The sequence below is a fragment of the Nomascus leucogenys genome, chromosome 8 (assembly GCF_006542625.1).
Source record: "Nomascus leucogenys isolate Asia chromosome 8, Asia_NLE_v1, whole genome shotgun sequence".
Classification (NCBI taxonomy): Eukaryota; Metazoa; Chordata; class Mammalia; order Primates; family Hylobatidae; genus Nomascus; species Nomascus leucogenys.
This window is the reverse complement of record NC_044388.1, coordinates 33,838,020-33,853,725: the sequence shown is the minus strand read 5'-3', so window position 1 is coordinate 33,853,725 and position 15,706 is coordinate 33,838,020. Positions and strand designations below refer to the sequence as shown.

Genomic DNA, 15,706 nt, shown 5'->3' with positions numbered 1-15,706 from the left:
AGCCCAGGCTGACAGCTGGACGGCAACCTCTACAGAACTCTGAGCCAGAAACGACCAGCTAAGCCACTCCTGGATTCCTAATCTACGAAAACTATGAGATAATAAATGCTGGTTGTGTTAAGCTGCTAAATTGTGGGTAATTTATTGTATAAGAGTAGATAACTAATAAAAATTATCACAATCATCCCCAGTTGTTTATTTCCCTTTATCCCCCAATACACTATTATTAATTATTCAAATGTATAAATTTGGCAGCAAAAAATTTCCCTTTGATATAGAGACTTCACTACTAATAAGAATGAGCATCTTTTCCTGTTTATTGACCATTTATATGTTTTCTTGTGAATTCCTATCTGTTCCTTTTTTGCGGGGTTATTCTTCTTATGGGTGCATAGAAATCATTGCAATTGCTAGTCATATAGAATGCAATTTTTTTTTCTGGTCTTTTGTTTTTAATAGTGTGCTTTGTGATCTTAATTTTAATATAGTCAAATTTGTCAGTCTTTTGTATTATGGCCAGTGGGCTTGAATATCACTCAGAGTATCTTTATATCTTTCATTTTGTGTTTCAGCTCTTAATACGTATGTGATTTCTTATAGCACGTGATGGAAAGTAAATATTTAACTACTTAACATTTCTACTTAAACAAGTAAGTTTGTCATCATATAAAGCTTTAGAGATTTACAGCCCACCCTAAAACAGAGTTGGCAAATTATACCCGCTGCCTATTTTTGTAAATAAAGTTTTACTGAAACATGCTCATGCTCACTCGTTTACAGATTGTCTATGGCTATGAATGCACTGGAGCAGAAGAGCTGAGTAGCTATGATAGAGATCATATAACCTGCAAAACCTAAAATATTTACTGTCTGGCCCTTTATATGAAGTTTGCCAACCCCTGGTTTAAAAACATTTCTGCTCTACCCAACATGAAACTCTAAACTGAAACCCTTCTTTAAACAATTTAAAAGGGTTTCATTCTGCCAAAATAAACTGAGAATTCAGTCTGGGCCTAATTGAAAGTTAACTAAATTTAGACATAAGCAGGAATTTGGGGGCTGGAGGGTTTCACAGTCTTATAGTGCTTTTCTGAAAACAAGTAGGGATTACAGCACAGCAAGAACTCTGGAATCTACCTAATTAAAATTATATAAATGTTATTCTACAGTAAGGGTGAAAAGGACTAAAACAGAGCCAACCGGTTATCATGGCTGATCAAGATAAAGGTAGAAATAAGACTCAGTAAGGGAATACAACCTCTTGTCCAGGGGCTGACCCTGGTAAAGAAAGAAAGAGTTTCAGGATGGAGGGTGGGCAATAGGTCAGTGAATTCCAGGTAGTAGGCCACATCCATAATTGCGGCATGCTCCTCAGTAAGCAGAGTGGTAAATGGGTACAAATAAAACAGAGAACAGAAAGAATCTTAACCAAGAGGTTGAAGGAAATAAGCCAACTAATAATGGTTCTTTCTTGGTATTGGGGTTTATTGTTAATATTATGCTTCTTTGTAATATTCTGTATTGTCAAGACAGTCTCAAGAACTGAAGGAAATTCAGATAAAATAAAACTGGGCAGGAAGGAAAAGGAAGAGGGGAGAGGAAAAAAGGAGAAAAAGAAGACAGAAAAGTAAGTAGTGGCCTGGTTATTTTGAAAGAAATCAAGGCCGGGCGCGGTGGCTCACGCCTGTAATCCCAGCACTTTGGGAGGCTGAGGCGGGCGGAACACCTGAGGTCAGGAGTTTGAGACCAGCCTGACCAACATGATGAAACCCTGTCTGTACTAAAAATACAAAAATTTGCTGGGTATGGTGGCACATGCCTGTAATCCCAGCTACTCAGGAGGCTGAGGCAGGAGAATCGCTTGAACCCATGAGGCAGAGGTTGCAGTGAGCCAAGATCGTGCCACTGCACTCCAGCCTGGTGACAGAGTGATACTCCATCTTGGGGTGGGGGGAAAAAAAAGAAATCAAGACAGTTTACACACAGAAGGTGAAAAATGAATAATCTTAAATTCATCAAAACACCTACTTTAAAATATAATATTACATTACTTTGCAGATTTTTTTCTGGCTCCTTTTTCTTTTTCAATGTAGCAGTAGTTAAAAACAGCACAAAAAAGTACTCTGGAAACACTCTATTAATAAACAGATTTGTTCTAGAAACCTTAGTTCATCTTGCTTTGGTTGAAATGGATGAAAAGCGAGAGCAAGTTCAAAATTACTGACTCTAACAGAAAAAAACACAAAGATACTAGAATGCAGGAACAATGTATATAAGCCTTTAAACTCCTCTGAAGTAAAATACAGGAATTCTGGGTTGGCTAAGGTCCTAACAGGAAAAGTGTGTTGTCTATTTCCTTACAGAAATGTTTTTTCCCCTCATCTAAGTTTCCATTAAAACAAAATTTTGCACTTTCACCTAGCAAATCTAAGCCCATGAGGAAAAAAAACAAAACAAAACTCTTTTCATAACTTGTTAAGAGATTTAAAAATTTTGGTAAGTGTTCTCTTACATATATGATAATGTTCTTGCTGATCAGGGTTAGCTCTGGGTGAGGGACTATAAGCACGTCATTACTACGCCATCCATAGGCACTAGCCTCTCCAAAAGTAATTTCACATCTCCCCCCATGTCACACACACGTTTCCCTGAGATCTAACACTCTGCAAGTGAAGGACTGGACATTTCTTCTGATGACATTTATCTCATGTATTTGCTGCATAACCCTCTTGGCAAATTTTATTTAATTGTTTAGAAGCATGCAGAATATGCGCCACATGCCAAGAGGAACTCAGCAAACCCTGTCTGCTATAGTAATGTTTAAACTAGACAAGGGAAAAAGACTGTGAACTTAATTTGATCAAATAAAGGGACTTTTGATGTCAACCATGCTGAATTTAGCACTCACTTTTTTTAAAAAATAGGTATTTTCTTGTAAGTGTTTTCATAAGAAACAAGATAAAATGTATTTGATTAGTTTCCATCAGCCTATTTTATTAATATGCCTTGGCAGGCTTTCAGTTATGCTGGTAAATTCTGATGATGAGTCTGTTATCAGAGAACTACACTATATCAATTGGGTTATCAGTAAAATTAACCTAAATATCCATTCTATTATTTTTCTTGATGAGTCCACTTAAAGAGAAACTTACAAAAAACCAAAAGCCATATCCAACTGGATCCAGACTGAAGAGGTTGAAAAAAAGAACTTCCGCTGGGTGCGGTGGCTCACGCCTATAATCCCAGCACTTTGGGAAGCCGAAGTGGGTGGATCATGAGGTCAGGCCAACATGGTGAAACCCCATCTCTACTAAAAACACAAAAATCAGCTGGGCGTGGTGGCACGTGCCTGTAATCCCAGCTACTCCTGAGGCTGAGGCAGGAGAATTGCTTCAACCTGAAAGGCAGAGGTCGCAGTGAGCCAAGATTGCGCCACTGCACTCCAGCCTGGTGGCAGAGCTAGACTCTGTCTTAACAACAACAAAAAAAGGACTTCACTCAAAGTATACAAAGAGAAATGCTCTAACGCCCAGCAATAGAGTCATAGAATATACAAACATTTTTGTTTTCTAAATGCTTAAATTTACAGAAGAAAAAAGAAAAAGTAGTTTTTCATTTTGTGACTTTTCTTAATTTTGCATTTTCTTCTCAGAATATATGTAAAGGGATCACATTATTTACATTTACCCTAATGAGCTATCTTTCCTAGACAGAAAAAAAAATTATGAAATAAAAGAATTACTTGATAAAAATCACTGACAACTTATTTTCTACCTTCTTCTCAAAAGCAGGTCTGGACTGTATAAACCTAAGTTTTTCTTCCTTTTCTTTCTTTCTTTTTAATCTTACAAGGCAGATTGATTTCTTTTGGTCTCTCTCCCCCCTTCCTATTACACTTTATTTTTCAAATATATAATACAAGTACATAGTACAAAATTTAGAAAGACACATTAGGCTGTGTAGTTAACTCCTTACCCCTGTACTCCCAGTCACTCAGTTCCCCTCCACAGAGCTATTCTTCCCAGTTCCTAACACAGCTTTTCAAAGATCTTCTATGCTTAGGTAAGCATATACATGTGTATGTGTATGTGTGTGTGTTCCCTTACATAAATATGCCCTTGATACTGTTATGTACTTTTTCTACTTATGAATTCCATATCACCTCATATAAATTTAATTCATATAAAGCTGCCTTCAAAAAGTAGTTACGTAGCTCCATAAGATTCCATTGTACAGATGTGCCATTAATTTATTTAACCAGTTCTCAACTGAGGGACATCTGGGTGGATTCTAATCAGGTCTGAAATGACTTGCAATGAAGGATCTGCTGTCCTATAAGCTAATATAATTTTAGTTCATCTTAACCAAACATAATAGTAGCTCCAAATTCTTTAGCTAAAATCAAAGGTTATTTTACAGTCAACAAAACAAAATCACTTTTATCAGAAAGAATTCTATGTGATATTTGCCTTCATAATAAAGGTGAAAATGCAAAGAAAAAGATAAACAAATTTCAATTGCTAATACCCAATTGCTGTTAACAACTACCAATTGGCAATTACGAACTTACCCTCTTATCTCTAGCTACCTTTACATTATGTCCCACAGAAAAACTTGACTGAGAAAACCAGTAGTTACGATTTGGTTTTTAAACAAAAAATAGAAAGTACTTTTAAAAAGGTGACAATAATGCAAACTCATTGAAAAACAAATGCATATAATTAGAGGAACGTCTTAAAAGGAGGCACTATGTCCTTAAAGAAATCAGCTCCTAATTATCAGCTAGATGAATGCTGTTAGTTTCAATTCCCTAGTTCTACCTTCCTCTAATTTCCCGATACTGGTTTCAAGATAAACTAAAATAGGAAATTAGGACTAAAAGCTAAAATAAATAACAATAATTAAAAAAAAAAAACAGCTTTGGAAGAACACTATCAGCCCAGTGCTAAAGCTGGACTCCTGTAATTAGTATTCCACAACTGGCTATCAGATCAGCTGCAACAATGCCACTGTGGCCCTAGAGCTGCACCTTAGTCCTCCTTCCTATTTCTAGTTCAGGGCTGGACTAGAGCCCAGCCCCGAAACTCCAGTGCGGGAATTTGGCCTTACCAGTTGATTATCCCATTTTGCAATCCCCATCAGAATAACAGATTCAATCAAGAATCATCAATGAATGCTAAGGCCATCGGTGAAAGCTGTTGCAGGAAAGGATATTCATCCAGGGGCAAGTGTCACCCTAAAGATTATTCACAAACTGCAAAGAAAAGATCTGGTGGTCACCATTTTAACAAAACCATCAAACTTGGCATATGAATAGTGCTACAACCTCCTAATGCTGACAGGCCTCTTAATATGTGGCAATATTAGGTAAACACTACCTACAAAGTATTTTTCTCCAGTGTTTTACTGCAAAAATTTTCAAACATACAATAGTGAATTTTTTAAGTGAAAACCATACTCATACCACATATTTTACTTTATCACATACCTATCCATTTCCCTAAATATAATTTCATTTTATTTTCCGATGCATTTCAAAATAAATTGCTGCCATTAGAACATGCCTCCCTAAATAATCTATGAAGTAATCTTGCCTAAAATATTCAACATGAATCCTAACTTCAGATTTTAATTCTAACTTCCAGCTTACAGAAATATAGAAGATAAAGAAATGAGATATTTGATAATAAAAGAAATAGAAAAATCCAGCATGTGGGACATTCTGTCAAATTACATGGCTTAAGAAGTTCATGTCATTTAAAAAAAAAAGTTTGGGTGACTAGATTTAAGAGATATCCCAATTTTCCAACCTAAAAGAGATACTAAAGAAAGAGCTACAAAAGACATTCTTCTAATAGCTAGAGAAATGTGACTCAGACTGGATATAAAATGATAATATGAAATTATTATTAATTTTCTTAGGTATAATAATGAGGACTGGGGTAATACAGATTATGTTTATTCTTAGGAGATGAATGCTGAATACACACATATATAAATCTGTATTTATTTTATAGGAATAAAGCAAATGTAAAATGTTAATAATAATAATATATATATATATTTTTTGAGACAGGGGCTCCCTTTGTCATCCAGGCTGGAGTGCAGTGGCACCATCTCCACTCACTGCAACCTCTGTCTCCCGAGTTCAAGCAATTTCCCTGCCTCAGCCTCCCGAGTAGCTGGGACTACAAGCATGCGCCACCACACCTGGCTAATTTTTGTATTTTTAGTAGAGACAGGGTTTCACCATGTTGGCCGGGCTGGTCTTGAACTGGCCTCAAGTCATCTGACCACTTCGGCCTCCCAAAGTGTTGGGATTACAAGCGTGAGCCACCGTGCCCGGCCAAATGGTAATAATTATTATATCTAAGAAAGAGTAAACAGGTGTCTACTGTGTTAGTCTTTTGAATTTTCTGTACATCTGAAACATTTCAAAGTAAAAATTGGGGGTCAGAATAGATTTTTAATATTATTGTAGAGGTTGATATGTTCTCTTCTGTTTCATCCTGCCTGGACCATTCGGATTGAGAAACTGACCTTTAGGGAAAAAAATCTTATCACATACTTACATACAAAAATACATCTCTATGACATTCTTTATTTCTACCTCAGAGCCAATGCTATTATTTTGCAATATTTCAACTAGTGATTTAGTCTGTGTGCAAAGGCTTTAAGGCTGCAGCATTACAGAACACAACCCAATCTTAAATTTACACATGAGGGCAGGCTCACTGCCACTTGCCTGTGTAAAGTATCGATTGAGACGGTCCCATAACCTCAGATTTTACTTTATAAAATCACCTGTTAGTATCTTGAATAGATCTTGCCTACTTCTTCCAACTCTAGACATAAATTTTTTGTCATCTTAGTTTTCTTAAGATTTCATTCTGCTTTCCCAATCTACTGCTGCTCCTGGGAGTCATCAGGGCAGCTGCATCCTAAAGTCCAAAGATACATCCATTACCCAGGTCATTAGAATTAGAAAAAAAAAATCATTAGCAGAGATCACTGGATATGGTACAGCATGAATTAAATAAAAATATTAAATTTACAATACTAATTCAAACAAGATTTGCAAAAAAAAAAAAAAAATACGGAATCTTACGTAGTTATGTAGTTGAAGAAAACAAAATCAGCCACTGAACATTCATGGCATTCTTTCAAACTATGGCTAGAAATATCATATAACCTGAAAGCAAAGAGGTGTCTTAGGGGAAGGAGTAAATACGACTAGATAATATTAGACAATAAAATAAAATTTATTACAATCAGTGTTTAGCTTTTACTGTTGAGTCTTTTTCTGCATAAAGCAACCATAGTAAAGTATGAAACTATCTTACTGAACAAGTTAGCACATGGAGTCATTAAAGTAATTCATTATATCTGTCTTGTTTCAGATGCAATAAATAAAAGGAAATGCTATTTACCAGGGTTTGTCTTCTCAAGTTGATACCATCGGTAAAATGCTCTTTTCTTCTGTTCACTCAGGTCTGATCCCTGCTGCAACAGCCAATGAGAGATCCGGCTCTGACTGATACCTATGTAGAAAGAGAAATAGGTTTTGGGGGGCACTGAAATTACAGTGAAATTAATAAAGGTTCTTTTGGCTCTAGGTTACTGGGTGCTTTATTCTCTGTGTCCAGTCCATAAGGAAGTTGCAACCTGAGCAAACTATTACTGGATTCCTTTGTAAAGACTGACTGCACTGGCTAGGATATACTCAGAAATTATCTCTTAGACGTCAAGGCAGTTTATTAATTAAGACCCGACAATGGCCTCTAAAATTAATCTCTAAAAAAGGTCCATGAATCTGAGATAAAGAGATTCCTAAAGTAAAAGTTATTTGTCAGAGTTTATTATATTTGTGCTCCTTCAATTACCACTGCTTTCCACTCCACCCCTAATTTAGAATAATAAAACTTTTAAAAGATATTGAGCAAAAAAGTCAAGTCAGCAAGTTTTGTTACTCATTACAGATATTAACCAAAAGATTTAGGGGCTAGGAAACAAAAGGTCATTGAAAATACTGTCTTCAGTAAGGTTTTTTTTGGCTTGTTAATTCATTTAGCCATTTTTAGAGTCATTACCATTAGTACAGAGAAGAATTAGCAGACTTTTAGAGTTATGTATGCTACAATATGACCTCTTAAGAAATCTCAACAGCTAAAGACATTTTTCCAACACATGCTTTCCACAAAACTGAAAAGAATATAAAGCAGTAGTTTTCTGCTATCTCCAAGAAGCTCTTGACAGCAATTACTTAGAAATGTAAAGAATCTCTACATCTGAAAGTAAAAAAGCAGGTCTAAAACTTACTAGTATGAGAATCACATGCTCATTCTGGTCATTCATAGCTATTCCAAAAAATGAATAATTCAGTACAAACTGGCAAAAGCAAGTAACAACAGGAAAGAGAAAACTGTCTTGTAAGTCCACAAGGCACTTTCCAAAAGACCATTCAGCTACCAGAGAAGGTTACCTATACCTAAAACCTCCCAAGGAATTACTGAGGGTAACCGAATATTACTGAATACCACCTGTGTCGACACCTGTTTAAAGCTATAATGCCCAACAGGAAGAGTAGCTATCATGAAGTAATCACACCCTCTAACATTAGAAAAAGCAGGAGGTCCCGGGATCACATTTAACTCATTAAAAGCAAGCCCCTAGAGTTTCACACACTTAAAAACCTATGTCAAAAGAAAATTTGAGGAAATCGGAGAGGAGAGTGTTAAAACAAAGACTGTGAAGCAAAGTTCTCTGACTGGAAACATCTTTCTTTTCTCTTTTTCGAGACAGGTTCTCACTCTGTCTCCCAGGCTGGAGTGCAGTGCCGCAATCATGGCTCAACACACCCTCTCACCTCAGCCTCCCAAAGCACTAGGATTACAGGCATAAGCCACTGTACTAGGCCCCATCACATCCAGCTAATTTCTTATATTTTTCTGTAGAGACGGGGTCTCACAATGTTGCCAGGCTGCTCTCGAACTCCTGGGCTCAAGTGGTCCTCCTGCCTTGGCCTCCCAAAGTGCTGGGATTACAGGCACAAGCCATCATGCCCAGCCTGGAAAAATCTTTCAATTTCAAAAGGCAAAATTCAAACAGCTTTCCAAAACCTAAGTGATTATATTCTCAAATAATTCACACAGCAGTTTTCCAGGGGACTAAAGATTTATGTGATGTAGGCACTGTATGCCTCTTCTAAGAAAATGCAAATTATTCTGGATAATTAATTCGGCTTTCACCAAAAGTCTAGCTTCACACATTATGGTTATTTTTTAATACTACTTTTCTTTTTCTCTTTTTTTTTTTTTTTTTAAACAGAGTTTCACTCTGTTTCCCAGGCTGGAGTGCAGTGGCATGATCTCGGTTCACTGCAACCTCCACCTCCTGGGTTCAAGCAATTCTCCTGCCTCGGCCTCCTGAGTAGCTGGGACTTCAGGCATGCGCCACCATGCCCAGATAATTTTTGTATTTTTAGTAGAGATGGGGTTTCACTGTATTGGCCAGGCTGGTCTCGAACTCCTGATCTCAGGTGATCTGCCCGCCTCAGCCTCCCAAAGTGCCGGGATTATGGGCATGAGCCACCACACCCAGCCTATACTGCATTTTTAAAGGGTGAAGAAAACAACCACCATGAAATCAACATTGATTTTCATGTCAACAAAATAAAATTATTTTACATGGATTCTTCATATTGCTATCATACTACTCGAAACAGAAAACTTGAGAAAAATCAGTTAAGAAAAAATATATTATCAGCTCTGTTAACTGGTTCCAATATGAAATCTTCCTTAGTCAGATCATACATAGAACAAGCCTCAGAGCTCGCTAGACAACAGAACTGTCCAGGTTCTGGCTTTGGTATAGTGAGAGAAGAGGATAAAATCTCATCAAACGGACATTAGTTAAGTTAGAGTATATTTATATAACAAAACACTCTCAGGCTTTAATGTTTTTAAAAAGCCATAAAAAAAACCCAGAAAACTACAACAAAAAAGCAGAACCAACCAAGCAAATAAAAAGCCATCAATACCAAGTGTTGGCAAGGCTATGAGCATATATGATTCTCACACTGCTGATGGAAGGATAAAATGGCAGGGCCACTTTGGGAAATAGTTGGATGATAACTGCTAGAGCTGAACATATATATACACTATGACCTAGCAATTTTTTTTACTAGGCATATACCCCACAGAAATGTGTACCTGCTCAATAGTAGTATGTTCAAAAGAGACAAGAAGGCTCTTATAAACATTTCCATAAAACCCCCAATGTGAAACAACTAAATGCCCATCAATAATAGAATGCATCGGCCAGGCGCGGTGGCTCACACCTGTAATCCCGGCACTTTGGGAGGCAGAGGCTGGTGGATTGTCTGAGGTCAAGAGTTCGAGAACAGCCTGACCAATATGGTAAAACCCCATCTCTACTAAAAATACAAAAATTAGCCAGGCATGGTGGTGTGTGCCTGTAGTCCCAGCTACTCGGGAGGCTGAGGCAGGAGAAATGCCTGAACCCAGGAGGCAGAGGTTGTAGTGAGCCAAGATTGTGCCACTGCATTCCAGCCTGGGTGACAGAGTGACACTCTGTCTCAAAAAAACCCACAAAAAACAAAAAACAATAGAATGCATCAACTGTGATATCTACACATTCTGCTATAGACTACTATTCTAAATAGAAAAAGATAAACTACTGCTATATGAAACTACATGGATAAACATCACAAAAATAATGTTAACTGAAAAACCTATAACACAAACACACATGCACAAAAGTCATACTTAACTATATATGATTCATTTTATATAAAGTTATAAAACAGACACGACTAATCTATAGGGATGGAAATCAGAATAGTAGCTACCCATGTAGGAGGGAGATGATTTCTGCCTGGGAGTTAGAATGAGGGTTTATGTGGTGACCAGCATTGGTCTTTATCTCGATCTGGTGGGTGGTTATGTGGGTGTCCTAACTTGACTTTTAAGTGTCCATTAAGCTGGACAGTTTTCTGTGTATATATTTAAATTTTAAAAAGTCTCCCCAAAAATGTTCTTAAAATTCTATGTAGTTTCAAAAAAATGAAGTAAATGGATATGTATCAATATGGAAAGATGCCCATGAAATAAATGAAAAGGTATATATTTTTATGAATATACATGTTACATATTCTAAATTCTGTCTGTATAGTAACAAAAGCCAATATATAACTAAAGATATACAATATGAATTTAAAGTGGCAGATTCTTCCTACATTTCTATCTCTATATTGTTTTCTTAATCTTTCTATAAATATGCATTAATTATTTTTGGCTTTTCACCCTAAATACTACATACAGAGCTTTATTGGTTGTTTTACAAGCAAATAGTTGCAAAGAATTTCTGTCTTCCCCCTCCAATTCTACTCTCTGAAGTAAGCAAGGTTAGCTATTTACACATATGTTGTCCCATAATTTTCTCTATGCGTAATTATTACTTTAATAAAACAAAGGAAGAAGATGGTGTTATAGAATATTCTGTCTTGTCTTTTGTGTGAGGAAGAAATAAACAAGAATTTCTTCCCTCTAAATTTAATCTCAGTATTCATGTAATAAACGTAGAAAATAAGTAAAGCAGGTAATTTTTCCAAAAGAGGCACTGTAAAAAAAATAAAAGCATAAAAGGACACATTTTACAGTGATTTTTCTAAGCAGCCTGTTAACAGATGGGTAAACCTCCTTGAACTCATGCTTCAAGTTACTTTGGTCCTTCAGCTGAACACGGTCTCATAAGCCCTGGCAGCCTCTCGATATTATCAGCTTTGATACTTTTCCTCAGGAGAAAATTTCCCTAACTTTCCCCCTACTTCCCACTGCAGAAGAAAATGTCATTGCCCACAAGTTTTAGTTCCTCAAAACCTCATCTTGTCTACCTCTGACAGGGCAGAGGAAAAGAAGAAATTTACATATAACCTTCACACATTTAGAGACTAAAACTAAGCCCTGATTAATTTATTTCCAATAAGAAAGTTATCATGGTATTCAAAGGAAGAAAAAGCTTTTCTAGTCTCATTCACATTATTTTCTGAGCAGCTGCATCAGGCTACCTGTTCCTCAAACACCACGCTCCCTTCCACTAGAGGGCTCTCCACCACAATCCATTCTTGTCAGAATCTCCAATACCACAAATTTATGTTTAATTTTCCTTCCACTTCCTGAGGAGTGAAACTACTGACCACTCCCATCATCTTCCTCCTTGGAATGCTGGATACAATTCCAACACCACATCTTTTCAGTCGACTTCAGGGCTGCTTTGCCAGCTTCTTACATGTTAGTAACCCTCAGGATTCCTTTGGTCATCTCAGTTACCAACAACATTGATTTAAAACGTCATCTAAATGCCAATGACCTCCAGGGTACCAGACCATTCTTTCAAACCATCTGCTAGATAGCGTCCATGAGATTTTCCCACAGGTCCTCAACACAGTCAACTTAATTCCCTATCATCCTTAAATCTGTTCTCCTTCCTGTGTTCTCCATCTCAATTTTACTGTTCACTCTACTTTCCCCCCACACTCTTACATATTTACTAAATACAATCACTTTCTCTTCCTAAAATTATTTTCATGTTCTTTCCAATCCTCATTCCAGAAGTTTGGAATCTCAGTCTCTTTTGCCTGGACAATTGCAGTAACTATAAGAAAAAGAACAAACCATTTAAGATCCACAAAGTACAAAATTCTCATAAGCTCCTTTTTAATTAGAAGATCATTTCACAATTGAAAAAATGAAATTTCCTTCTTCAAGCAATCTTCTACTTCAGAACTGCTATCATCTCTATAATTCGCCTTCCACAGTGCAAGCAGTTATGTTTAAATTTAAGTTAAAGCACATACATGCATTCTCTACAAAAATTCAAATAATTCATAAATGCACGCAGAAAAAATAAAAGCCCTTCCTCCATTCCCACCCCTTATTTCCTATCCTAAAGGTATCCTTATTTGGTGTGAATCCATCCAGACTTTCTCCATGCATTTAATAGAGAAAAATATGCATATATATATTTTTATATATATATAAATATGCATATATATATATACAACCAGTTGTTTTAAAAACATACACTTGGGGTTATTCTACATATAATAAGTAACTTACTTTTCTCTAATATCTTAGAATGTTCTCATATAGTACATTATAAATCTTCATTCTAGTGGTTACAAGGTATTCTATACCATAATTTATTAAAACATGAATCTATTATTCGATACTGCAGTTGTTGTTAATGTTTCACTATTATAAATTATGATGCAATGACACTCTATGTATATCCTTCTGCAGACAAATAAATATTTCCCTAGGGCTGACTCACAGGAATGAAATTTTTGATTCATAGTTTGTGAAGAGCATTTATGTTTGTGACAAATGTCACCTAACCGTTCCCTAAAGAAGACTGTACTCTCACTCCTCTCCTACTTAGATAAAAAATGAAAAAAAAGACAAGACTGTACTCAATTTTATACTCTAACCGTAGTATAAGCATTTTCCCTACATTCTCACCATTACTGAATATTACAAAACTGTTTTGAAAGTCTGACTTTCTTTTTGTAAGCATAATACATGTCCATTATTTTAAAAATCCTAAGCAATTCAGATGAAAGGGGAAAAATTAAGAGAAAAGCGAATTTTAAAAACCACATACCCAAATTCTCACCCCTTAGAAATAAATACACTAATTCCAAGATCACTCCAAGCATATAGACATAGGACAGGTAGAAGTAATAACTGAAATGAAACCACACTATAGACAGAATTTTAAAATATATTTAAAAAGTGGTTTTAACACAGGATTTTTTTTTAACTGGAGTGAAAACAAAAGATCTGAAGTTTTGTAAATGTTTCCATAAGAGAAATGAGGTTCCCAAAAGAGTCCACTAAAGCAAGGTAAAAGCATTATACAAAAACATTGTATCATTCGGTTGCATCTTTTTTAACATATGGGCAATATTTAATGGTTCCAAGCTAAAAAAGCTAAGGAAATTAGCAGACTGTGGTAGCTAACCTCCAAAGGGACCTCCAACCTCCAAATGATCCTTTTGGTCTTACTACCTTTGTGTAATCCCCTCCAACACTGCATCAGGATTGCTCTGTGCAACCAACAAATGTGGCACAAATGATAGTCTGTAACTTTTGAAGCTAGGTCATAAAAGACATTACAACTTCTGCCTTCGTCTCCTTCTCTCTTTCCCTCTCTCCCTCTCTCCCACTGCCCCACCCACACATACCTGGTTGTGGGAGAAGCTAGCCATGTTATGAAAACACTCAAGCAGCCCTATGGAGAGATCCATGTGACAGAGAACTGAGACATTCTGCTAACAGCCAATGCAAGTGAGTCATCTTGAAAGAGGGTCTTCTAATCTCATTTAAGCCTCCAGATGACTGCAACCTCATGAGACCCCCTGAACCAAAACAACCTATCTAAGCTGCTCCTGAATTCCCAGCCAGTACAAATTGAGTGACATAATAAAGGCTTATGTTACAAGATGCTAAGTTCTTAATGTTGCAACAGATAACTAAGACACATCCTTACACTCTAGTTCCCCCATCATATTCCAGCCTTTGCACCCAACTCCTCATATTTAGAACATATTTTTAGACAGTCAGCATTTACATTCTGTTCTGAATTCGTAGTTGCCACAGCTGTACACTCACAGTTATAGATTTAAAGATTTAAGATTTACCACAGTTTCTTAGTTTTTCCATTCCTAAACTCTATTTCTGTTTTTGTAAAATATAACTCAATTAAAAACAGTAAAATTTTAAGTATATAGTTCAATAAGTTTTGATAAATATACAGATGCATGTGATAAATGTACATGATGATGCATGCTCAAATCAATTTATGGATTATTTCTATGCCCCTTGAAAAGTCCCTCTTGTTCCCTTTCCAGTCAATACCTAAATGCCTTGTTTTGTTTTGTTTGAGATGGAATCTCGCTCTATTACCCAGGCTGGAGTGCCGTGGCATGATCTCGGCTCAATGCAACCTCTGCCTCCCAGGTACAAGTAATTCTCCTGCCTCAGTCTCCTGAGTAGATGGGATTACAGGTGCCCACCACCACGCCTGGCTAATTTTTGTATTTTTAGTAAAGACAGGGTTTTGCCACGTTGGCCAGGCTGATCTTGAACTCCTGACCTTAGGTGAGCCACCTGCCTTGGCCTCCCAAAGTGCCTGGATTACAGGAGTGGGCCACTGTGTCCCGCCGAAATGCCTTATTTTTAAATATAACTTTGGTTATAGATTTCTTCACAGAGTAGTTTCTAACAGCACAGGCTAATTGGTGCTGTATTTTCCAACCCTTGTATGTTTGTATGTTTGTCTCCATTTTCATACTTTGAGGACAATTCTAGAGGGAAAATTTTGGGGGCCAGCTTTCCTTCAAACTCTCTTGAATTGGAGTGACATCAGTGAGAATAGTGAAGTAAAAACCTCTGAAAAGCTACTCCTCCATAAAAGCAACAACAGCAAAATCTGCTGTTCCATAAAAGCACTGTCAACAATTGTCAGAATCAACTTCTTCAGAACTTTAGAAATTACCAAAGGCTTCCAACAATCCAAAGAGCATTTATTTTAAAAAAACGCTGAATTTTGGTAAGAATAGCATGTGACATTTTAACTTGGCCTCCTCCCATGCCTGTCATACTATCATTATAGCAGACTTAAA

At 36.6% G+C, this 15,706-nt stretch overlaps 1 protein-coding gene across 16 annotated transcripts in view; it reads right to left on the bottom strand.

Annotated features, from left to right (window-relative positions):
- Window positions 1-15,706, bottom strand: part of HMBOX1 (homeobox containing 1) — a 187,079-nt gene that overhangs the window by 49,316 nt on the left and 122,057 nt on the right. For all 16 annotated transcript variants that reach the window (XM_030817038.1, XM_030817043.1, XM_012508503.2 and 13 more), the window contains one exon: window positions 7,431-7,541. In XM_030817038.1, coding sequence (XP_030672898.1) covers window positions 7,431-7,541 — 111 coding nt within the window. The remainder of the gene's footprint in view (window positions 1-7,430; window positions 7,542-15,706) is intronic.